The sequence below is a fragment of the Fringilla coelebs genome, assembly GCF_963513975.1.
Source record: "Fringilla coelebs genome assembly, chromosome: 1".
Taxonomy (NCBI): domain Eukaryota; kingdom Metazoa; phylum Chordata; class Aves; order Passeriformes; family Fringillidae; genus Fringilla; species Fringilla coelebs.
The window spans coordinates 123,302,059-123,328,658 of NC_140028.1; the positions used below are offsets into that span (position 1 = coordinate 123,302,059).

Below are 26,600 nucleotides of genomic sequence, written 5' to 3' on the forward strand. Positions count from 1 at the left end.
ATTGAGAGGTACAAATCCTTATTAACCCATAATCCAGACAATTGAGAATGACTGTATCTGCAAATTGAGGGTTACAAAGCAATGAGAGATTAATGTGCAATAAATACTTGCATAATTTTAATTTTATGGGAAAAAAACTTTCCTTTCACTTCCAGGTAGCCCCTTTAAAATCCAAGAGAAAGAACATGAAGAGATTTAAAATTGTTATCTATGAAAAAAAGGTTAAAGTAACAGATTTTTACAATTTAGTTAAGAGAAGACTGGAAAGAACAACTAATGATATCCTAGGAGAAGAACATTGAACAAGTTAGAGGATAAGGCAGCAGGGCAGAGGTCACTAGTCCTCTTGTCTTCAGGTCAGCTGTTAACTACAATTGATAACAAAGGGAACTTTGGGCAGGAATTCAGGGATCCTAAAATAGCTCAGTGCTTCGCTTTGGCAGAAACTGCCAAAATGTTAAACCAGAAATTTTGAACTCAAAATATCTTATGTTTAATGAATGGGAGTTTTGTCAAACCATCTCAAGTTGCCTTCCTTTCTGTCAGAATTTCCTGCCAGAGGTCAGTACCTGAAGGACACTCCCTGCTGGAACAGAGGTTGAGATTGAGGTTGACATCAACACCCCACATCACAGCCCAACTACACTCATCACAAAAATTAGGTATTACCTCAGGACCTCTGACAGCTGCCCAGCTTTGTCACTATTAAAAGAACGAACAAAACAAACAAAAATGTAGGTATTGCATGACATCAAGATCCTCCTCTGCAGAGAATAGCAGTCCAAAATCACATCATTTGTGTTAATCTGTTTCAGGCCTCATTAAACTTTCAAAAGAAATTCCCAGAGTTTACAAATCTTGCATATCTAAACTACAATACTAAACAGAAATAGATTTAACTAGCAGAAAAATAAATATACAATATATATTAAGTATTTTTCTAAATCACACACAGAAACAGGTCATCAAGGGGGACTGTGGAACTTACTGTGGTATTAGCTTTTAAAACTGAAAATCATCTTGTCTTCTTAGAAATGATGATTTTAGAAAAAAAACAAACTCTGAGGCAGGTTCAAACCATGAGTTTCATTGGTCTAGCAGGGCTTGCCTCCACCCGCAACATCTGAAGTAAAGTATGACACACACCCCTCCCCAACTTAAATCATACTTTGAGCTCCCTTTAGACATTAATTTGCTAAATGCTACAAAGCAGATCAAGATATTCCATACACTCTAACATTTTAGATTTTGTAATGAAGTTTTGAAACTGCTACCAGCTTCAAAATTAAGGTGCAACAAAATAGTCTTGCTTTTTTGTGAGTTACCAAATCTGCAAATTACCTGTTATAAGTGTTATAATTATCACTGCAGAAACACTTATTCTGCAGAAACACATCTGCCAGAGACAAAATTAGGAGGTGGTGTGTGGGTGTGAAAACATTAGAAGTTAGCAAACATGCCTTTTTTAGGGTATTCAATATAACCAGTATTCATACAGCTAAGTTAATACATGAAGGACCAAAAAACTTTTTATTCATGGAGTTTAATCTAACTTTCTGTATTATTTTAGAAACCTTAGCCTTACCAAATTGTAGACATTACAAATTCTTATAGGTAAATATTAAATCTATGATCTTTAACCAAAGAACATTTCACATACTCCTAGCTGCTTTGCATTGCATATGTCTTGATGAATATGAAAGAATGACTGGCAGTCAGATGCTAAACTCTCACTTTAAAAGTGGTATGCTGTATAATGTGACTGATGATGTGACTTGGCTGGTCATTTCATTCAGTTATAAAAATGTTCACTGAGCCTCCAAAGTCTGCATGGACAGAACAGGTAATTGTTAAAATCCATAAACAAGAAATGACCAGTAAAGTGAAGAAGCCCTTAGTACTTCTCTCCATCTTTACCTGTGGTTAAGCAGTCCCACAGGTATGGAGGCTGACCATGCTTCTCTTGTTCAAGGATGACTCGTGATCCTTTCTTTCCAATGTACAACATGAGTTAAACATACTTTTTCTCTTCCCTCTTCCTTCCTAACTTTGCCAGGACCATTGTGTGGCTAGTAAATCACACTGAGGAACAAATCCAGGCTAAAAACAACCATTACTTTTGGGAACAGCTGAGCCTGGATTAGTTCCTGAATCCATCTCATCCTGTGGCCACACAAATAAGTATACCTGGCACAGCTGAGCACTCCATGAGAAGAGTGAGAACAGGCAGCCAGCCACTAGAGCTGCTTATTCTGGCACTGCCACTGAAAAAGACTGCCCAAAATGTAACCTCCCCTGGTGGCTCTTTGAACCAGGCAGCTCCACTGGCTCTCCTGTCCTGGAGGTGGCACTGCCCTGTCTTCTCCCCCCATAAAAACAAACCAACACACAGCAGTGAGTCTTGCCACCACATGTGATTAAAGTGAAAGTTATGTGATGAGCCAAACCACTCAGCATGTCTGCAGCAAAGCAGGAAGCATGAACATCTTCCACACTACTTGTGTTTTCAGATATAAAGAACCTGGCTAATAATGACATTGTAAAAAGATCTCTTGTTGCAACAGCTATTGCCCACATGGAAATGTGAGAATTGACAGAGACAAGAATTAGGAGAACCAACTGATCTGCCAAATAGAGTACAGCAATGAACCACGTGGAGAGGCAAAACTTTTTATTCATATTCTTTGAGCTATATTGATCTTCTTGAAAACACAATACAATCCTGAACTTTCCCCCACAGTGCCACCCTCCTTAAACAAAATGTTAGTACATTAAAGAAAATATCTGTAGAAGAACAAACAGATTATTTGGTATGACAAGACTAAGAATAGAATTCAGATGCTGGGGAGAGGGAGAGAAGTAAAAACGAACAAAAAATTGAAAAAAGTAAAAAAAACCCAACAAAAGTAGATGCAATTAATGCAATTATCTAGGACTGGTCTCACCCACTAAGGAATTTGGATTTCTTATACTTGGCACAGTCCAAGGAATACTCTGTATATATGACAGTCCAGCTGCCTAGAAATTCAGAGAGGGTAGTGAGCCCCTCCTTCCTCCAATCCTATAAAAATCTAGGCCTTGGACCAGATGGAATTAGAGCACAGGAAGACACATGTCAATTGCTGAAATGAAATGGGGAAGGGACATCTCTTTAGCTGAGGTTCAGATTCTGACTTTAGAACTATACACAATTTTTGTTCCTAGAGAAAATTCCTATACTTAGGAAAGGTTATGCTAAAAAGTTTGCTTCAAGTAAAGGCAAGTTTTCATGAGGCAATGCAGGATGCTCCCACTGTGTAAGCTTCCAGCAAGCACTTCAGGATTACAGACAGCAAAGTAATAAAAGCAGAGTTGGTTAAATATTTCCTGTGAGATGGAAATCCAAACTTCTGAGTTTGGAGGCTTTCCAAACTCTCTTAGAGTGATGGCAGACTTCTATTCAGGAACAACACACGAAAATTTTGTCATACACTTAGTGACAATCAAAGCAACTTCTAGGTGGCTGTTGGGATTCATGGTTTGTAATGATGAGCCACATGAGGAATCAGCCTCTCCACTATTTTCCTGCATATTTCAATGGTTAATCACCAACACTGTTATAACACAGCATATATTCACTCTCCAGAGAGAATGTAATCTTCTGATATGCTTTCCTAATGTCACTGAAAATATCAACATATACATTTACCTTTTTAAAGTTCGCTAGACTCCAATCAAAGTATAACCGTGCCACCTTGGATTAATGAACTTCTAATAAGCAAAAGGGACAGTGGAATTCTGTTTTGCCACTGGACAATAAATTTGATGGCTCTTTCTAGAGGTGCATGTTCTAAGCAAGCACAGTGGAAAAATTACATACTTAAAATGAGAAAACGTTTTCACCTCTAATTTAAAATATGCCACTCTAAAGAATCTTTACAAGCCTTATAAACATTTCAAGATTTATTTCCAGAAAACTAATTTATTTTTCAAGGTGCTAATTGTCAAAAAGTCAGACCTGTGCTTTGGCTACACAGAACAAAAATGGTTATTTTGAAAGACAAATTCCCAGAAAAAAAACCAAAAAACAACTCAGCAGCCAACATTGACTACCAACTCCTGAAAGAAAACAGCAATATAGTTCTAATTGTCAAGCACAATACCTGCTTGAAGAGATAGCAATATTTTATCCATGTGTAGGTTAAAGTTTGTATGTATATATCATCTTAAAGTACCACAAAGTTGTACCAAAAATACCCTTCAGATTTGTTTTCTTCAGTTAACCTGAATCTGCTGAAAGTAGTAACTGATCCCACCACCCACTGTCTAGTTGTTGTCATTATTTATTGACTAAAATTCTGAAGAATTCATATACAAAATAATAGAGCTTCATGAACATGTGCAAGTATGAAAGCAAATATAAGAGTAGAACCATGACACTTTAAGGAATTATCAGTTTTCATTATAAATGGTGCAAATTACTTCTAAGAGGAAGAAAAAAAAGCATAGTAAGTAGCTCAATGTATTTACAAACTTTAATTATAGCAAATGAACAAGATGATGCTTTCTTATCTAATGCATGCAAAGAGCATTTTATTCATTATTTGGTAGTCTTGTGCATTAAATCCCCAGTGGCAGAACACATTTTGAATCTAAAGTTTCCATTCATACATGTTGGGATTTTACCTAGAAATACCTAGATAAAGATGTCAGGCTTAAATTATTATGAGAAAAATACCAAGAGTGTCTCTAAACATACCAAGAGTGTCTCTAAACACCAACATCTTTTACATTTTATGAGGGCAAACTTAAGATTTATGTCAGACTGAAGCTATTTTGGAGTTCTGTAAGGAGATTCAAGAGGTCAAAATCTGAGCTGCACATCTCAGTCATGCTTTGCATTAAAAGTTAAGAAGAGCAGGGAGTGCTGTGAGGCAAGAATCCTTCTTTTACACACATTATATTAAGGTTGAGCTTGTAGATTTTATTTTTTTCCTTTTTGAGATTTTAAAGAGCTGCAGTACTCTGTCATACATAGACAGATATAGATAACACATGTATTAATCCTGGATCTTATTGGGCCATATTCATTGAATTCTCCATATATGTCTAATCCAGCCTGTGACACAGTTATTTTTTAATCTAAGAAAATTCATCACAAAGTCATTCCAAGGAACAAATGTACTTGATACCTTCAGTCTACAGTCAGAAATCTGAAAAAGATCCATGCACTTGGCTTCAATGGAACTTAGACACCTCCAAAACAAACCTATGTGTGAAGAAGATGTTTTATACTTCTGGTATTTAATTTACTTCTTTGTTTTGGACTCAAAGTTCTCTTACATCTTTTTACCAACAAGCTGACAAAATACATTTTAAAGTAAGATACATGATTATTCATCAAAATATTCATCTGTTCACAGCATCTACTGCTGATGAAGAGATGGTTATGGGACTGCAATATAAACATTCGATGCATTTTCATTTTAAAACAGTAGTGAAAATTGCATTTTGGAACTTTTTCTATATTTAGTCTTTACCAATATGAGGAAAATTATTTATAAAAATGCAGAGAAAAGCAGAACGAGAAAACAGGGGGAGTCAGCTTTGCAGTGAGGAAAAACAAGCTATTTCTCATGAGGAACAAACAAATGCCTATCAAAGAAATTCAGAAACAAGATGACAGAAAAGTGATTCAAAAGTAGGAGCTGGCAGAATTTAGCATACAGCTCCTTTCTCTGCCGCTCAGTTTACTAAGAAATATCACTTTCTATTGACTATGGCAGCTCTTAGAAGACTCTAAAGACCTGAAAAAATACATGGAGTTGCTGAAGAGCAGAAAAAAGTTTGGACAGCGATTTCCAAAATATTACATACCACATTTGGATTTCAGTTCAGTAACTACAGATAGATAAAAGAGCTGATTTCACCTGGGTGCATGTAAATAAACCAGACACCTTTTGAACGTGTTATCTCCAGCAGCAGGCATGTTGAAATGCTGCTGAAAACCAGGGACAGTAAAAAGCTCTCTGACCAGCTTTCCACACAGCATTTCACCTGTCTGCAATATTAAAAGCAAGAAACTGGATAAAATGGATGTGTGGGTTTCCATCAGGAAACTGTAATACCAAACACTGCTATTTTACCAATAGCTGCAACATCTGAAAAACTCCCATAAAGATGAAGAGTTTCAGGTGTTTTTCTTCTTCATAATTTATTAGTGCCATGTATTAATTTCACTTGTCTCTCTCTCTCTCTGCCCTAACTCCATGACTCTGCCTGGGCAGAGGGTTTTGAATGGTTATCTGCAGATGTCTCTTCCAACCCTAATTCTGTGATTCTGTGAAAGAAATATTTTCTTTTTCTAACCAGCACTTTTTATGCACAGCCATCAGTTCAGAACATGCAATGGCTACAGAATGTAAACATTTCCTTAATGATCTAACCGTTCATAACAAGCAGAGCAAAAATTTCCCTGTTGAGATTCAGCATTCACCTAACAGCTTTACAGATTAGCACGAGCCTGGTCCCTGAAGGTTCAAAGAGCTGGGATCAATTTAATAGGCTACAGAGTTGTTGCAAGTAGATGTTGCAATACTGGAGGCTCTGCATTAATTGCATCATGCAATATAAGGAAATACTCATGTGAGTTGGTTCTACAGAAAAACTCAATCCAAAAAGGTTCCTCAGATAACGGTTGAATAAAACGTGCATAATTTTTGCTTGTTCCACATGAGGCCTTTTACTGGGCTTTCAGACGACTTAGGTTTGAAGGGAAAGCTGTTACAAAGAAATATGTTCTTTTTCCACTTAGCACATCTTATCATAACACCACAGAAATTTAGTACAGTGCACACAATCCCTTCTACAGCTTTTCAGAAATTTTCATTGACAGAACAAGCCATCCATGAAGAGGGCTGGTCTATACCACTCATCTACAGGTAGTACTGCTTCACCAGTTTGCCTCTTGCTTTTTCTTCTCCTTTTTTTTTAATGTATTTATCTTCTGTGTAAATAGCATGTATGAATGTACATACACAAGCTATATATATGTGGGCTAGATCTATCATAAAAAAAAAAAAGTACATTCAGCATTTTGTTGTAACTTGCAACCATGACCCAAAATATCAACATTTACCATATATTACGAAGATTTTCACAGGTCTTATGTACAAGACACAAAGATTGATATTCAAATGAGATAGCATCCTGCTGTTGCACCATAGAAAAAAAGGGTTATAAATACTGCCTGTATACTGTATGTGCTTAAAGTGTCTTGCTTAAGAATTGTTTCAAACTGCCCTAACCACTGTATGTAACATAATGTAGCAACCTATTCCCTGAAGAAATTGAAGACTATCAGGAATTAAAAAGAAAAAGCACAAAACCCCCAACTCTGACACTGCTGAACACTCAGGCTTTTGCCATTTATTACAAGCCATATTTATTACAAGCCATATTTATTACAAGCCATAAATACAAGAACTGCCTCCCACAGGCTCACCATCACAGGAAGAAGCTGCTCATGTCACTGGCAATTCATTAATTTTTCTTTTGGAATGCTAGGGACACCTGCAACTACTGGAGCATCTTACAGGTGAAGCAATTACAACCTGATACATATTTTAGACCTAAGCTGAAAGCTGAATCATGGGAATTGCAGAGCCATAAAATAGTTTCGATTGGAAGGGACCTTTAAAGTGGGATGGAACTGCCCTTCCCTCTCTTCATCTCATAAGGTTAACCTTCAGAAAAAGCAAACTTCATGAGAAAGGAAAAGTAGCAATAACAATTGCAATTGGACAAAGACATTTGCCATGTATGAAAAAATATGCACCCTTGAGGAGGGCTGGAAAAGGGGAACTCAGTAACTATGGATGCAATAAGAAATTTTAGCAATGTTTATCTTCTAAGAAACTCCAATTAAATGTTACCTGCTCAGAGAAATGGCAGGCTTCTCCTGCCACTATTACTGGGACTACACTGCAACCAGAAATTTCAGTGACTTCCAAAAGGTGACAAAGCACTGCACAAAACTCATCTCAGCCTCACTCAGCTTGGGGACAGAAGAGATGCCACATGGAGACGCTCATCCTCCTCCAGTTCATGGCATTAACTTTAAGCAGGATGCAAGACTAAAGTAAAAATAAATCCTGCCTCACTGCTGTTTCACTGAAGGAAAAAAAATTGAGGATCCCAAGGCTGACACTGCCCTTCAATACTGCATTTCTGTACATGCCACAGAGGTATATTGAAATGGTTGGTGAACCAACTGAGTTTTCAGAGGCAAACTCTAATAATGGGGAACACTAAGGAGCAGATTTGAAAATATTTAGGCACCTAACTCCTACCAAAAGTGATGTTCCTGAAGTATCTAGAAGTCTTTACACAATCTAATTATACTGAATGTTTCCCCTTTCTTGCATTAGATGTAGCCCACAGAAACAGACAAATATGCATTCACATTAGTTATCTTCTTTCTTCATGACAATAAGAATAGTGGAAATTTTACTTTCTTTTTGTGAGAGCCAATTTAATTTTGGCTCTTTCCACAGCCTGCACTTAACACAAAAGAAGAAACATTAGAAAGATACCAAATCAGCTGGAGTATCTTGGCATTTGAACTCTGTGTTTAGGGAAGTACAAGATTATTTCCTATTAAGCACCACTGTGATAAGATAAATATGTGCCTTTCTGCTGAATGCCCTGTTGTGCTCTCTATGGATAATTCACTGCATGCACCAAATTGCACTGTAAGAAAAAGAGGCCAAGTGTGAAACTGAGCTATGTGTGACTCCATTTGATATAAAAGCTGTTGCCAGTTTTTAATACTACAATCAACAATTCTCAAAAAATGCTCACTGAATTAAATTTCTCTGCAATAGGGTATATACAGATAAATACAGCTCACAAAGTATTACAGTGTTTTCCCTGATGCTTTTATAGGCTGTTTGCACAAAACCAAAGCAGTCATAAAATAAGCCACCTGTAAAGGGTTATTTTACCAACAGTACCAGGAATAGATACTTCAAGTGTGGGCGAACAAAGTGTGAACCATATGGGACGTTGCAGAGATTTGAATTGGGGACTCTCACTCCTCAAAAGAACTGAAGTCAAGGCATGTTCCATATGCAGCATTCTGTTTTCTTGGAAGTTTAAACAGCTACTGATAGTTCACTTTCTATCAAGTGAACCTGCAGTTCAGCGACTCATTTTGCAGGCATTGGATAAAGTAGGTTCAGAGACCATTGTTGGTTACACACATTTAAAAGAGGAAGCTCTGCAAAGAACACCTATTATGGGCAAAGACAACAGAAACAGAAAAAAAACAGGATACCATTTGAAGTCTTTCATTAAAAGAAGCATCTGCGCAAAGGCAAAAAATAAATTAATGTCTAATTACACGTATTAAGAACAAAAACGTCACAAAACGCCTATTCATGTCAGATCATGACTAATCAGTTTCTTAAGAAAAGCAAACAATATTTTACGTGTACTGTAGGATTATCTTGGCTTTAAAATCCAACTGTGATAAGGTGCCCCCAAAACTGCCTTTTCTGCCTATACTGCCATTTTCCTGTTTTATAAAAAGTGCTGCATATCAGTCATTTTCCAAATTCATTTCATCTGCACAAAAGATTATATATTTCTTAAGAAGGCACAGTTTTATGCAGGAGTGAGGTATAAATATAAACAAACTGACCTGGTGTTGTGGAGCTCATTGTTCTTAATGGAATGGTGTCTTGTTAAAGTGTAAAGCAAACTGGCAGAAGTCGTCCAGATTTGGAGATTCTTCTGGAAGTGGGGTGAATCTGAGTAAATAAAGAAGGAAGAAACACCTTTGACTATTTGTTGAAAATATAATATTTTTAAGATAAAATAATTATGCCAAACACACTTAAACAGAAGAATATTTGAAATTTCTCACCCCAAAGGTTCTTTCTATAGTGTACTTTTTTGCTGCAAATTCAAGCACTGATGACCACTGAAAAGAAGACTAAAATTCAGAAATCCTAAAGCTTCCAAGCAGCTCAACTAGAAATTTGCATTACAGACCATCCACAGTCATATAGGAATCCCAGAAAGTAAAGGATGAATTGTGTCCTTCCACAAATATCTGGATTACATCCTTATGTATAAGAAGTAGCCAATTCTCCATTTTACTGCAGTCAGCATCAAAACATGAATGTGCAGAAACTGATCTGCATTCAAAAGTCTTTCAGGAATAGCTACTACTTCCTAAAGCTCCAATGTTTGAACTGCTCATGAATAGAGCTTGTTGAAATAATTAGCACAGCTGAAGGGATCTCCCATGACAAGCTAATGACATCTCTGACACCACAAAGAGCTGCTCCAGATTAGGGCAAGGAAGGTTCTGCAATTTGGCTGAAATCCTTTCACAGTCCTGTGGCATTCTCAGTTCAATACAGAAGCAGAGGCAAAAATGTTCCTCTAATACTCCCATCTGCTGAAAGTTTAAAGCTATAGAGAAGCTTTCAGGGAACTAAAATATATTTTCATTCAAGCATGATATAAACAGCATAATGAGAGAGAAGGTTGTAGTGCATTATGACTGACTATCCTATTCAGCCACTGCTCTTGAAGTATCTAAGTAGTCAAAGATATTCTTAGTGCTGAATATTTTAGCAGCTTTTGTCACTTTTTTTAAACTACCAACTGCACATTTAGTTTCAAGCTGAGCTCAGCCAAATTCGAGATAGTAAATTACATTTTAACTAAGTATAATCATTTAAGTTTAGCATCATTATCATTCAAGAAAGGAAAATCGCACATTTAGATAAGTAATGTCTGCTTTTATGCCCCCTAAAGCAAGCTGGACATACACTGCTCAAATAGGCATGATATTTGGACACTACCAGCACTCCAGCAGGCAGCACCTGTAAGACCAAAATTCACTGTACTTGATGAAAATCCTACTTTCCCTTGCTCGCCTCATGCAGCAAAATTAATTAAATATCAAATGGAACCACTATAAAACTGAACAGACTCTACTGTTAAGCCCTACCCAAAACATGCATTTGGGCAGATCCATACTTTGGATAAGTAAGGACCACTGCAGCAGGCCTATAGCTGCAAGATTTATCAATAAAAGTACAACCAATACACAGTTCAAGAGTTCTAAGATGCCACTTAATTTCACTGATCTCATTATTATCTTAGCAGCTACACAGACCATGAAAAAATATTTTCCAACATCCATTCATTCAGCGTCCAGACTCACCTGGGACAATGTGGCTTCTCTCAGAAAGTAGAAAATGGATATTGATGCATGACTGTGGGCTTTACTTGAGTGAATTCTCAGCATACATTTAAGGTAAACATAGTATTTTTGAGCATTAGGAAAATTCTGGGCGTTAGGATTGGACAATATTCTAATACTTGAAATTGACTTATAATCCCCATAACTGAAACTATAATTTTGTGTAAGTTTGCTTCATGTAGACCTCCCATCTAAGCAAACATTTGAAGCTCATATGAGAGCAGAGAACACATGGTCAGTTCTGACTACACTCTCAAATGGGTAAGCTTTTTCCTCACAAAAAAATCTTGACCTTTTTTTCACCCAATAAACATAATGTCTAATAATTGGGATAGTCCTGTATGCGAGACAGAGAGGTTAGTAGGTACAACTGGCATGCTCCTGTCAGTGCAAATATTCCATCTGAGTGACAATTTGTACCCAAACAGTGGTGCCACCAACCCTGGGCTGGCTTAGGGACACCAGCTGCGCTGAAACTGTAGAAACTGTAAAGCTGCTTCCGAGTTCTTCCCTCTTCTCCTGGAGCAAGGAACATTTACCCCAGAGAAGAGCCAGGTTGGAGAAGATTTAAACAAGCTGGCCATACATGGTTCACGTGACCTGAGGGGATGGATGCTCCCACAAGTCCTCAGGAACCTGGATCACTGCAAAGCCGCTCCCAGAACAGCTTTGGAAGGTCATGACTATGGAGGCAGGTTGAAACAGACTGTAAGAAACATCTCTCCTGTCTTTAGGAAGGACAGGGAGAACGCAGAGAACCCAAGTCCACTTCAACTCAATGTTTTGGAAGGTGATGGCCAAATAATCCTGGAAACAATTCCCAAGCACGTGAAGGACCTGAAGGTGGTGGGAAATAGGCACCTTTATTTATGAAGGAAAATCATGCTTGGCCCACGTGATAGTTTTCTACAATTAAATAGTTAGAAAATAGATGGGAGGAGAGCTGAGGATGTTGTTTATCTTGAATAAAGAACAGCTTTCAGCACTGCTCCCCAGAACACCCTCACAAACTGTGAAACACAGGAAAATGGACAGCAAGGTGGCTGGAAACAGTCTGTGCTGCCAAGCTCTAAGGGTTGTGATCTGCAGGCCAAAGTCCAGCTGGAGGCCAGTCCCTTCAATGGAACCCCCAGGGGTCAATAACAGTGCCAGTACTGCTTTTTATTAAGGACCTGGCTCATGGTACAGCGCATAACCGCAGCAATTCCACAGACAATTCCGAACTGGAAGGAGTGGCTGACAGAGCAGATGGTTCTGTTGTCATTCAGAGGGACTTCAATGGGCTAGAGAAACTGGATCTACTGAATGTGTGTGCCAAGGCTGGGGTGGGTGGCAGGGAGCAAAGTGAGAAACAAAAAAAGCCCCAAGATCAGGGGAAAAGGAGGTGCTTCATTGCAGAGTAGCTAGGTAAACAGCAGTAAAGAAGACTGACCAAGACTGTTCTTAGTGATCCCCAAAGACAGAAGAAGAGGCAATGTACACAAACTGAAATATGGGCAATTCTATTTAAACATCAGAAGGTACTTTTCCCAGTTATTGAGGCCAAACATCTAAGAAATAGGCTTTGCCAGTAAGTTGTTTGTTTCCATCCTTGGAGATTGTACATAGTCTATGGCAACTTGCTGTAGCTGACCTAGCCTAGGAGAGGGGTGTGGACTACGTGCCTCCTTCACAGGTGTGGAGATACTCTTGTTACTACATGATTTTTCCTTTTCAAGATCACCAAAGACAGCATCAGCATCGAATATTCAGTGCAGTTAAACCTGGTGAGAATAATTCCAGTATAAGAAAGTGCTCTGCTGGGATTCCCATAAAAAGATTTCTGTTAAAGAATTTCGTAAATTCAACTGTACTGGTAGTCTTATTTAATGAGGTGACAGTTGGCATCCTTCCTGATACTCTATTTCCATATATGTCATGTAAATGCAGAGCTTTCACTAAGCTGAATGTTGTTGTTCAGGTTCAGTTTTAACAACTCCTTGTAAATACGATACAAGGCTCACATTGTCAAAGCTCCCATTTAGAACATGAAAAATTCCACATTACCATGTACAGAATTAAAAGCACAACACAGACACTCTCATTCAAATACACTTTGACATTTCTTCATTTCTTTTCTTTTTCTGAAGGAATGTCATAGCGCAAATTAGATGCCATGAACTACAGTGCCACATATTTTTTAATGTTAGCTCTGAAAATTAAAAAAAAACATAGCACAGGCTATTGTGCATTAAAATTTCATGGGAGGTGCTTTGCTCATTGGGAGATAAATTTGTGCTCCATCTGCACCCACAAAAAACAGCACACAATTCTCGATCAGCCAAATCCTGAAGATACTAATCTCAGGTACAGGAAGGGGCTCCAGGATTTAGGACAGACTAAGTGCACTTCCTAAGGCACTACACTTGAACATTTCAACTCTAGCATTCTAAGGTTTTGTTTTTAGTTTGTTTTATACATTTTAACCAAAAGATAATTCATCCATTACTCATTTATCAAGCTGGCATTTTAGTCTACAGCAGAATATACAGCAAATTAATTTCTACCTTCATGCATATCACTGGAGGTGATGCTACTCATTAGCAACTCGCATTTGTTCACCCGGGAACCATAAACCTTCCCCTTTTTCTTCAAAGGAAATTCAACAACTGATGCACCTTTGAAATGGCTACAAAAGAGGAGTGCAAGATGGAATGTAGGTTTTCATGCCCACCAGCCATCACAAACCTTATGTTTCTCATGACTACATTTTAGGTACAGTATTTTCTAACACAAATAAGCATTTCAAATTGACGCTATCTGTTTAAACTCATCTTTCACTATGTTGTCCCAAAACTGTATTCACTCACTATATTTTTTCTATCTTGTGCCTATACTTCAAAATTCTTCTGGGAACTGAGTTTCTGAGATAGGATGCAATGAATACAAATTAACAGAATTCAGATGAAAAATATAATTTTACTTCTATTTTCCCAGTGTCCAAGATGAATTTTTCATGAGAACTGCTGAAATGAATCCATAGTTTTCTCAACTACATCCTGGAGGTATCTTCCAGATCTTTCTCTTCCAGGAGGATTTTTAACCTAAAATACCTCTATTTGCAAAGAGGTCTAGAAAATCATGATGAAAGATTTTGTGGATAAAAATATACAATTATACACTTCATTAAATTCTGAACATGACAGGTCAGTACCCTTAATAATGCACCTAGTTGTTTCTCTGCTGCATATATTGTTTCAAAATAGCTTTCAGTTACTTAGAAACAAATTTTTGTTTGGAATTGAGATTAAAATGCTGGAGGCCATTAAGTGTCACAAGTGCTCAAGAAGAAAGAAATATTCACTTCTCACACTTAACAGCTTGTGTGTTAAAAAAACCAAACATGTAAAACAGCTGAAAGAATTAGTACAAATGCTGTTGTCCAATGAACAGTTCAGCAAAAAAAGCTCAATTAAAAGAAAGATGAAAGCATAAAAACAAAACGACAAAAAACAAAACAATAGTTGTTCTTTCTATATTATGAACAGCATGATGCTTAAAAAAAATACATCTTTCTAAATGAAAGATATTTTTCAAAAGAAAATTGTTGAATAGGTATTCATACAGTATCTAATGAAAATCACATTAAAAAGACATCTAGCTGTAGATCTTAGAAAAAATAATAAATCCACTACAACATAATGACTGGAAGACAAATCACAATGAACTTTTACTGAAGTTATTTGCACCCATGTAAGCCAAACCCAAACTGCCAAATCACACCCTTCTAACCTTGTATGAAACTTCTAAATTTGATTAGGAAGTAAACTGGCATATGAGAAAGGTGGTAAAGTGTTAAGGAATGGTGTGAATTCCAAGGCAAAGTATTTGAGACATCAGTTCAAAAAGCAAATGCCTATTATAATTGGTTTAAAAATGTACAAGAAGTGGAAGCTAAAGCCAAACTAGGACATTAGCAGCCACATGCAATTATGCAGTGACCTTTATATGCAAACACAGTGCAGATTTACTTGCAGTAAAAAGACCAAAGCCCAGTCCAACAGACATTGGGGTAAATAACTGCTTTCAGTGGGAATTTAGGGGTTTCACAGCAAAGCATTCAGAATCCAGAGCTCAGTGCAGAATTATTTCACTATGAGGTATTCAGGCATCTTATTCTTAATTAGGTATCTACTTAAAGACTTTTTGAAGTCTGTAACAATTTTGCAGTGCATACCTTTGAAGGTAATGTATTAAAGAACCACTCCAGCAGCAAGTACTGGAATTTCATACACTTTATATTTCCCCAAACTAATTTTTTATGTGCCTAACAGAAAAGTACATCTTACAGAATCTGTAAAGAATTCTCAGCTATACTTCCAACATGAAAATATTTATTTTGACCAATAAGTCAAATCACTATGTTTTAGCAATTACTCATATGCAATATTAAGCAGTGTTAGACCTCACACATGCTGTGAGCACATGGCTCACACAGTTGTGAGAGGCTCAGACTTCTGTCCAGTAAATCAAATCCTCCTTCCTGAAACTCTTTAAAGCAAGCAATAAAGCCATACAGCTATTTCAACAGCCTCTTTTACATTCACTGCCTACTACAGAGATGAAACAAATAAGTTTTCTAAAAATCAAGATGAGATGATGGCTTCCACCAAAAAAGAATCCAAGGCCTCAATCAACAGGATTGAATAATGGGCTGCTAAGCTGCTGGCTGGACTTCTGCTATGCCAGTTACTACAAACTGGCACAAGCTTCTGCTCTGTTTCCCAGTGAAATCAGTTAGAATATAGCTTAAAAAACCCTTTTTTTTTTCTTTCGGCCTCAATCAGGAATTTGGAAATTGTTCACCACAGAAATATTGCAGAAATACTTCTGCTGCTGCTGAAGCTGTCCTGCCTTCCTCTTTCATGCCAGCCCCTTGTCTGAATTAAAAAAGGTGCACATCCAGATGTGCCCTCCCAAAGTAGAGCTGATGTACAAGATTTGGCCTCTATCAAGTACAACCAGGCAGTAGCAGATACCACAGCAGGTGAGGGACTGGCCTATATGATGCTTTCATGGCAGGAAAAGAAAATATGAGACAGGCCTATTTAGGTCCACATTTTGATTTTTTTTTAATTATGCCAGATTTTAATCAGTACTGAAAACAAAAACTTTTTATAGGGAAAAATCAAAGTTAAAATTCAGAGTTCACTGAAGCACACAGGGAAAGAAACAAAACTCCTTTTCATTCAAACAAACAGGTTGTCCAGATGTCATCTCCATTCTTGGAGATATTCAAAGCCCAAAAGAAAATGGCCTTGGCCAGTCTACTGTAGCTGACTTTGCTTTGCTCATCTGAGTGAATTAGAAAATCTCCATTCTGCCAAAAGACACATACAGAACAGTCCTTGTAGGTCATATCAAACTGGGTACAGTCCTCCCCCTTATGCAGGACTGTGGACAAACGTCCATCAGATGAATACAACTGGAAGAAAGAAATCTGTCTCTTAAAACTTCTCAAAAAAGCCACAACAAGAAATTACAGAGACCAAATGACTTCGAAGGAAATCACAAATTCTAAGTTTCCTTTACTTTGACTCTTTCCCAGCACTATGAAAACCAATTATTCAGGCTCCTGGTAGGAAACCATCAGACAACTCAGGCACTCAATTTAGAAACGCTTTCTAAATTCTTAAATTTGCCTTGGAAAAAACTTAAGTGAACTTCTGTGGTGAGCAAAGTTAAGTGACAGCTGGAGTACAGACTTAGAGGAGCACTGTGAGCTCTGCACTATGGAGCTGTACTGTGCATAATTCAGGGAGGCCATTCTTCGATCATCAGTAGTGTATTATCAATCATCACTTAGTCAGTGGTAATTAAAACAAAAAAGAAATAAAAAACTCACCCTTTCAAGTACTGTGAAAAAAAACAACCCTGCTGTGCATACTCTTATCCATCTCTGCCTGCTATGCGTCTAAGAACATGCATTTCTCTAAAAATGCTTGAGATTAAGTGCAATTTTAACCCATGAAAACTATTTAAAATGTAATTTAAACCCGTGAAAACTATTAAGAATGTGTTACAGTAGAGGGAAGGAGAGAAGAAGGCAGACTATTTATCTATGTCTGCACACACATGAAATAATTTTTAAAATGTTACAAAAATTTTTTAATACATAGCTGTACACAAGAACAAAAAATTAATTAAGTAAACATTACAGTAGAATATAACTTTTCCCATGGGTTCAGGCAAACCAACATAGTTCAGTGCACTAGAACTACAAACTTGTTTTTTCAAAGGAACAAGAAGTGGAACATGAACAGAACACTTCTGAAAAGCTTTGAGCCTATAATATGTAGTTCACTGTACTTCAGCTTTGGTTTATGTTTGCCTTTTCACCAGATGAAAACTTTCTCTCAACCATTTCCCCTTTTTTCTTAAACTGAACTGTATTTCAGCTGTTACTGACCTTGCTGCACAGAGTGGGAACTGACATACAGCCACCCATAAAGAACTAGAGACAGACAGCCTCACAATTTTCTCCTATTCCTTTTTCTCTCTATCTTTTCACAGGCAGTGTGGTATAACAACTAGTTTTGAATTTAACCTGAGATGCACAGCACCTGAATATTTACCACAGCTGGACTCTGTTACTAGAACCCATCAGAACATCAAAGCTGCCTTCATACAAAAAAACACTTTTGCATTTCTGCAACATTGTACTAGTTTAGAATAACAGAACATCTCTCATACAACAAGAGAGATGAAGAGACTATAGCTGGAAGGGAAAGCCTCCAAAGGCAATGTCAGATGCTTGGCCTGTGATCTGAATGGTTCTCTGAAGGAATCAGTCTTGTTTTCCTTTCCAGCTCTTAAAGAAAACTTGAGTATGTGATGGTTAAGTTAAAAGGAAAAAATATAATAAAATTTTACAAGAGCAACTTCGCGTATAAGCTTCCTCTGACACTGTAAAAATTGAATTTGGAATCCCCAAAAACTTATTTTCAGTAAATTGTTTGAATTCAATACATTTTTTCTGATTTTACAACAAAAGGACATCCTCTCCCTCACTGAAATCTTCCTTAGTATGCAATGATTAATCATTTTGAAGTGATCAAAAACACCTGGGAATATCATTGCTGCCTTTAAAAAGGCTAAAGTGGAGTTATAAGAAAGTACCCTTGAAAAACCCATATTCTTGCTAGATTGTATGCTTATACATAGATATTAGCATGGATAATCATATTCAAGAGCACCTGATTTGCAAACAGTTCATATTTTTAGAACACAATATGTCTCTGTAAGCTTCGCTTTGACACTTGATTTGGATAAATCCAGACAAACCTCAAGGTGAATCATCATAATATTCTGCTGCTCTCCAGCCCTTCCACAGAGGCTAAAAAACTCTGGTTTCTTCTGAACCACTATTGCTACTTCCATTAAACTAGGACCTAGATGTCCCATCCAGGATTGAAACCATTTAATAAGGCATTCAGTGTTCTGATATTTAACTGGCTTCTAAATGTTATCAAAATTTGCTTGAAATCAAATGTGGAACAGCATGCCTCAATGGCCTTGAATTAGTAAATTTCTATGGACTTCAAAGCACAGGTCTCAAACATGACCTTCTCATGTGTACCATTTTCTCCTCTAAAGAAAGAGTATCCAGTCTCAGATGCTTTACTTCCATGTCACAGGTATACTCAAAAAGCTGTAGAAGTGTTACATCATAAGTAATAAGTAATTGTACTCTTCTATACACACATGCATTTCTGATTTTGGGAGAGTCTTAGCCGCTTATCATATGAGGCATCATTTTAGGAAGAAAAGTATTTTTAAATGGTTTCTTAATTTTATCAGTTATTTGTCTTAAAATATTAATCTGAGAAACAAATATTTGAAGAAACATAAAGCAGAGAACTTCAAACCTGCTGCCATATTTAGATTATTAGTAATTCTGACTTGCACATGATAGACGATTTTCCACAAACCCAAATATTACACAGGAGCAAGACACAGAAAATACAAACTCACAACAACCTGATTTTAGGCCAGGAGTCCCTTCCCAGCATACAAAGAAACAGACACACCTACAAACAGGTAAAGCACAAGCCAGGAATCATGGCAATCACTGACAGGAATTAGTCAGCTACTTCCACTATGTAACACACAAGACCCCACGTGAAAACACCATCCCGTGTTTATGTGGGAATTCCTCCTGCAAAGACCTTGCAAACAGGACAGAGAGGGAAACAGGGTGTAGTGCAGGCACCAAGCACATGATGAGTGAAGACTGATATCTTTAGGATTTTCACAAAATGATAAAATGTCATTAATAAGAATTGACACAGGAGAAGGTCTATAGGTACACAGAAGCAAGGAAGTGGAAGCAACCCCGCCATGTAAGTTTTTCATACTTGTGATTCATTACATGAGATGTTTGATGTCCAGTGTTATTTCATGCATTGAAAGTAACTGAGATGAGGCAAAATTTTCCATTTAAATCTATGACAGAAAAGTGGGTTTATCTGCTTAGCAGCAAAATGATTTTTGTCTTTATAAACATCAAGACTCCTTAAGCTTCTGTTGCTAAACAACCAAGTAGTTTTCTGTTCATTAAAGAAAAAGCTTCGGTCACATTTTCCTCAGGAAAAGTGTATAGATGGCCAAAGAACAAAAAGCTGAATTATTTTATGAAAACTTAGCCCACAAGAAAAACAACTTTTTGCTGTCATTGAAATTTATCAAAGATTTGACAAATTTTTTAACACTAACTTCTAGATACATTAGGCTTCAATTTTGTCTTTCCAGTTCTAAAGAACTATTATCAGAGTCTTTAATTGTGGCAATAGTTATTTGCAGTGTTTGATAAGTGACAAATGTTGTAAAGCTAGTCTTACAAGAAAATACACCTTTCACTGCAGCTGATGCTTTGAGGAACATTTACACTGAATGTCCTCTGACAATAGATTTCTTTACTGTAGAGCCTTATTTGTTTTCACAAGACAAGGATTAATTCTAAACTGACAGGTTTTAAGAGTATGATTCAGCAGAGACCAAATGATACGTGGAAGTTTGATTAATACTTTGGCATTTTCAGCAGTAGAACACAAACCAAGAAAAGAGACTCCTTGAATCAGGCAGTTAAATTGGATCACAGGTTGAAGACCAAAAATTATTTTCATGCTCAATTTTTTTTCTGTCATTTCACCAATGTCACTAGGAAAAAAAGAAACTATATCTTTGATAATTTATAAATTAATATTATAGTACATCTTTCCTACTGGAATTTGACGGCAATGCAAGAGACTTCTTAATGCACCTGGGTGATCAATTCAACTCATAAATCAGAACTTTTGAGAAAATTCTGACCTCTGCTGCAAGTGTGTATTGTCATTTAGTAGTAGCAGTAGGACAAAATAACAGGAAAAGTGAATGACATTCATGAAGCTCATGGAAAGTAAGTCTTGTGCAGGAGGGGGAAAAAAGTTCAACACAACCCACATTCTGACCAAGCTCTTGTCCATTCTTGCTCAGTGTCTGAGGGCTGAGCAAATAAATTAAGACTCAACACACATAAAATCAACCATCTGTGGTTTTGTCCCCATCAGATATATGGATATACATATACTTGCAATGATTTTTAATGCAAATTTTTTTGCACCTACACTTAATTACAAGGAAGCTTACACCTTTGTAAGTATCAGGCATAAATATCACTATCAGTTAAAACAAATTTGAAATTTACACCTAAAACAAGCTACAAGTAAATCTCCCGATTTAATAAAATGAATTCTGTATCCATGCACTTTTCCACCTGGCTACATACATACAAAAAATAATGGACCTCTTGTCCACTGACTCAGTTTCCCTTCTTGTTAGGATTACAACTGTGGCAAGCACTCATGCACAATCAAAACATTTTCATCTGTGTGGGCTTCTTCTTTCAACACTCAAATTCACTTTTGAATCACAGATTTCAAGACCTCAAGAAAAATCACCACTAGATAAAATTATCAAGTTTCTTGACTACTTGGGGGAGAAAAAAAAAAGAAAAACCCAAGAAAATACACATAAACAACCAAACAAAAAACCCAAAACAATTTCTATGCCCATACAAAAAAACCTGCACTTGATTTCAGTGGAAACAAAAGCACAACAAGCAAAGCCAGGGCTAAGAATGACTCAATGCTTTTTCATTAACCCTGACTGGATGAAAACAGTTGGAATTAAAACTCCATGGTTTTGGCAAACACTTGCAACACAGAACATTGCACCGGCCATCACAAATGCAGGAAACATATAAAGATGTTTAAATACATTAAAATCTTGGTTATTTTTCTTCCTATTCTTTCAACATCAGCATTCTGAATATCCATGGAAGAGGTGGCAATTGTGAACAGCCAGGAAAGAGATCTGATGGTCCCAGTTAAGAGCAGGTGGAGTGTAAGTCAATGGGATATATCCTGGTAGCCAAAACGTTCCTGGGGAGCATCAAGCACATCACCACCAGCTCATTGACCTGACTGTCCCACTCTGCTCTGCACTGGTGTGAAGCCACCTCAAGCACTCTGTGCTGCTCTAAGGACCTCAATGTAAGAAGGACATCAAGGTATTAGAATGTGTCTAGAGGAGGGGGCCAAGATGGGGAAAGGCCAAGAGGGCAAGACTTTATAAGCCTTGCCTTGTGAGACCAGCTGAGCTCACTTGGTTTGTTCAGCTTGGAGAAGATGCAGATGTCAACCAGTCAAACAGAAGCACAGAATTCATTTCATGCTTTAATGAGACTTTTTCTCTTGCTGCTACCTTTGAAATAGGTAAAGGAATAGCAAAAGCTATTTTTTTAACACAAAAAAATGAGTATTCATCCCTGTTTTATCAAGAAATCTGTGACTTATCCAAATCTATCACGTTAATCACAAACTTTAGATAATGCAATGTTTTTAACTACTGCTGCATAAAATTAAGAGGCCAATAGAATTTGAAACCAAAAGACAAATACGTCACCCACCCTTAAAAGATATTTTCAGGTTGCAGAAGCAATTCTAAGTCCAACCATCACTTGTCAAACTAATATAAACAAAACTAATGTCAAACAAAATAGGACATTTCTTAAGCCTTTGGGGCTCAAGGGAAGTGCACAGATGGTTTAGCAAAGGCAGGGAGGCAGGAAGGGACACAATAAATGGGGGAAGTGGAACAGAACTGGGCTTCCAGCACATGGCTGGGGTAGGGAATGTGAAAGGCAACTTTTCTATCTTGTCTATGTAACTTTGAGCAAGAGGAATCTTCCAGCAGTAAGGAAAAAAAAAAACAACTAAAAAAAAATCCCACCAAAACCAGAGTTATAGATTGTCATTCCAAGTACAAATATTGGCACATTCTGAATGTACTGAAATAAAGAGATAATCACATATACAGTGCTTGTGAGTACACCAGAAAGTAAAAGGGGTTTAGGAATTTACAAGATATTCCATATAGAATTTAACAGTCCACTTTTAGGAAAATTCAAGTTTTAAACTGAGAGAAATACAACTTTCAATCTTTTTTTTCCTGTACAAAAAGCACATATGTATCCAAGCAAACTGTCACCTCCCATTCAAGCAAAAGTCATTTTGGTAACCATATTTCCATAGTAAAGGAGACGTTAAAGAAAGCAGTCCTAGATGTTTTCCCACAACAAGAAGCGTAAGAGAATATAATTAAAATTATATTGTTACATTTGGATTAGCTGCCAAATTCTTTTAGCAAGTAAGTCCAGATACACAAACAGGAAAAGATTTTATGTTATTTTTACTGGCAGAGTCCCAACAACCTGTCCACAGTCCACAACTGCTCATACAGCTCCATACTTCCTGCTGCAGACCCCTCACTGCAGATACCTAACTTTATTTTTTTTTAAATTTTTTTTTTTGTTGCAACACCAACAATCTTGAAAATTCAACTGGAAGCAATTTCAACACAAGCTGCATCATTAGGCTTGAGGACATTATGCATGCCATACCACAGACTGGTAAGTAAACATCCCATTGAAATATTTTTTCAGCATAACCAAGGGTTTTTTTACTTAGTATAAAGATACAATTGTAATTTTTATTTTATTTTTAAACTTTAATAGCACGGTAATTAAATTTCTCTTGACTTTCGGACACATGAACATCCTCATGGTTAGATTTGTCTAAACAGAGCTATGCAAAGTAAAACCTAACACAAAATTTGAAAGAAAGCAAAACAGAAAAAAATTCTTCTGTGCCAAGTAAAAAATGCCTAACCTAATTAGTTACTAGATAATTAAAACTATTTATTTAATAAAGACAGACAAACAAAAGCACAGACATTCACAATACGAAAGCTCTTTGTTCAACTATGCTTTATTAGCAATATAAAACTTGATCTTAAAGCAAGTAAATATAGAAAAACTCCACTGTCCCACTGCTGGAAGAAGCCACTTTCCTTATGAACATAAAAATCCTTAACCATAAACTTGTGGCTAAAATAGCCTGTATAAAACCGGATGAGGTTTCCCAAAAAATGAGTTCAGTCACGTCACCTCCTTTCAAAACCCACTCAAATTTTGCCTGAGCCAAATCTCAGGTCATTTCAGGCTCCAAAAACAGCAACCAGGCAAATGTAGCTTTATTTTCAGCATCTCTAGACCAGCAAAACATTGAGTAAGACTAAGAAGCAATATCCAGCATTTGTGACTGAACATTTTTCTGATTATTATATCAACTATAAGAAAATGAGTGATGTAGTGAAATTGCAAACCAAAATAATAATGAAAAGTTACCTTCTGCTTGCCTACAGAGAGAAAATTGAGAATACAGCTATTTCAGCACTAGTTCACAACCTGACTTTCCAGTAAAATGAAGAATTGGCTTCGCAGAATTGATATCACATACAAGTAAATTAAGATAAACCTTACTGTAGACCTTCAGTACATATAAGGGAGACTTACAAGAATAATCAGAAAAGCTTTTTACCAAGACATGTACCTTTTGCAATGGTTTGAAACTGAAAGAGGGTAGGTTGGACATAAAGAAATTCTTTTTGATGAGGGTAATGAGATGCTGGAAGAGGCTGTCCAGGGGGGCTGTGGATACCCCATCATTAAATTCAGTCTGGATGAGGCTCTGAGCAACCTGATCTTGTGAAAGATGTCTCAGCCCACATCACAGGTGTTGGAACCAGATCATCTTCAAGGTCCACTTCCAACCCAAACCATTCAATGCTTTCAAGCTCACATTTACATACATTTTTGAGTATGCAAAAAGACCAGTTGATGCTTCCACTAAAAATCTGAAGTTGTTATAGATGTTGTCTTGAGATTTAGTACTGAAAAAACACCAAAATATTGATAAGACAGCTACTAATGTGAAGCAAAGAAAAGCTTTATCAGTAGTTTATTTTTCTGCAGTTACAAGAAATTCCATAAGAACACAGCTGAACCTATCCAGATGAAAGTGAACAGCACACAGCCTCTTCACTTGTCAGGGCTAAGAAAAAGCTGTACAGACGCTGCAGCTATGCAGCACATGCATTGCACTAGTCCATGAATACTGTTCAGTTTAATCACCTTGCAAATTTCTGGGTTTTTTTTCAATGCCTAGGAAAATCAAAAAAGCTTCTCTCCCGCTATAACTGACAATGCCTTATAAAACTGTCATGCTATGCATTCAACCCCTCTTTTTTAGTACACCTAGGAAGAATATCAGTTTCCTAGAGACAGGTAAAAATGTTCAGTTATAGCCAGTCAAGAAAGACTCGTCCAGAAGCTGAGAAACAGAACAGGAGATAGAATAGGACATGGAAAAGGTTAAGAGAATTTGCTAGGCTGCCAGAAGATGATGTAAGGAACTGAACTTTACCCCAAGACATGCCTTCAGCTAAAATAGCCAATTACTATGATAGAGAGACAAGGAAAAGAAGAAGTAAGATAAAGTTAGAATGCTTTACAGAAAAGCAGAACTTCCATTCAGAAATAAATGTAAGTCTGAAAGCATCAGCTTGGGGCAAGGGGAACAGCAAAAATAAAAAATAGAAAAAGAGCTGCAAGGTTCCTCATGAAGTAGGCAAATAAAAGAACTCTCAGTTTCATATACTTTTTAAAGTAGAAATAGAGCAAGATACCAAACATTTCCATTTCAGCAGGAGGAGAGTGCCAAACATTTATCAATGTAATAATAAAAATTCAGTCCAGCTGAAAGCTCTAGGAGGGTCCTTCTGCTTCCATTCCAGATAACATTTTAATATTTATAGACACAGTTCAAATGCTAGACAATTAAAAAAAGTAGCAGTATTTATCACCTCTTTCAAATGTTCATTTCTCTTATTCTTACCTTAAGAAAAAGAAAAGATTTTCAGATGCAGACAAAAAAAAAACCAAAACACCACAGTCAATGCACCAAGACCCAGGAAGAAGCTCTTTCTCTTTGCTCCTGATACTGATAAGATTCCAGAAACATGGGCTTTTTTTCATGATGTACTGCATATAGTAAGGAAATTAGGCATGATGTTCAGAAAGAAAAATGATAGGATTTCTTGACCTTTTTCAAGTCAGGAATATCTGCTAGTACTGTCAGTGAGAAAGACTCCTTTTCCTTGGAATGAGGATGTTTTTGCTACCTTTGTTTAGGCACAGAAGTCACAATTAATTGTCAGCATCTGCCAAAGAAAGTGCATTACAGACTACAGGAGCTGCTTTGATGAAAAATAGATACTATTACTGTTTCCTATTTTATTATTTCTGGCCAGAGTAAAAACTTCATCCTGAAAAAGTGGCATTTATAGTTACAGCTCCACTCAAAATGAGAAAGCTTTAGCATTATACACAATGAATTTTAATAATTTTGTTCCTCAGGTCACTCTTTAAGAACTTCCCCTAATTCCTCTCTACTGGCACACTTCCTTTCATTGATTATATGTATCCAAACTGTTGAATGTCCCTGACATTCATCCAGCACCACTTTCTACTTGGCCTTCTCTAATCTGATCCAACCATGATAATATTTTGCCTGGTTATCAGTGTCAACCTATGTCCATCTGTGGCAAAGGAGTAAACCTGTATATTCACGTAATTTTTTTCTTCTAATATATTTCCAGATATCTGTCCATCTATTTATTTGCTTATAATACAATTAAGATGGTCCCCTTTAGATGTGCTACCCAGCTGCCAATCTGTTATTCTGATTTTTAAAAATCCTCTCACTTAAATGTAGCCCATTGCTGTAACCAAACATTAAGATTTGCATTGCCCCACCTATGACTACTGTACTTCCACTGCTGCCAAAACACAGGAATATTAAAAGGATTCTTTCATCTCACATGGGTCACATTTGTCACTTAAACTAAAAAGAAAAAG

General features: G+C 36.9%; 1 protein-coding gene across 4 annotated transcripts in view; it reads right to left on the bottom strand.

Moving 5' to 3' along the window:
• Positions 1-26,600, bottom strand: part of HDAC9 (histone deacetylase 9) — a 458,294-nt gene that overhangs the window by 415,992 nt on the left and 15,702 nt on the right. For all 4 annotated transcript variants that reach the window (XM_084203797.1, XM_084203796.1, XM_084203795.1 and 1 more), the window contains exon 2: positions 9,683-9,791. In XM_084203797.1, the coding sequence (XP_084059923.1) occupies positions 9,683-9,701 (19 nt within the window). In that variant the 5' untranslated portion in view covers positions 9,702-9,791. The remainder of the gene's footprint in view (positions 1-9,682; positions 9,792-26,600) is intronic.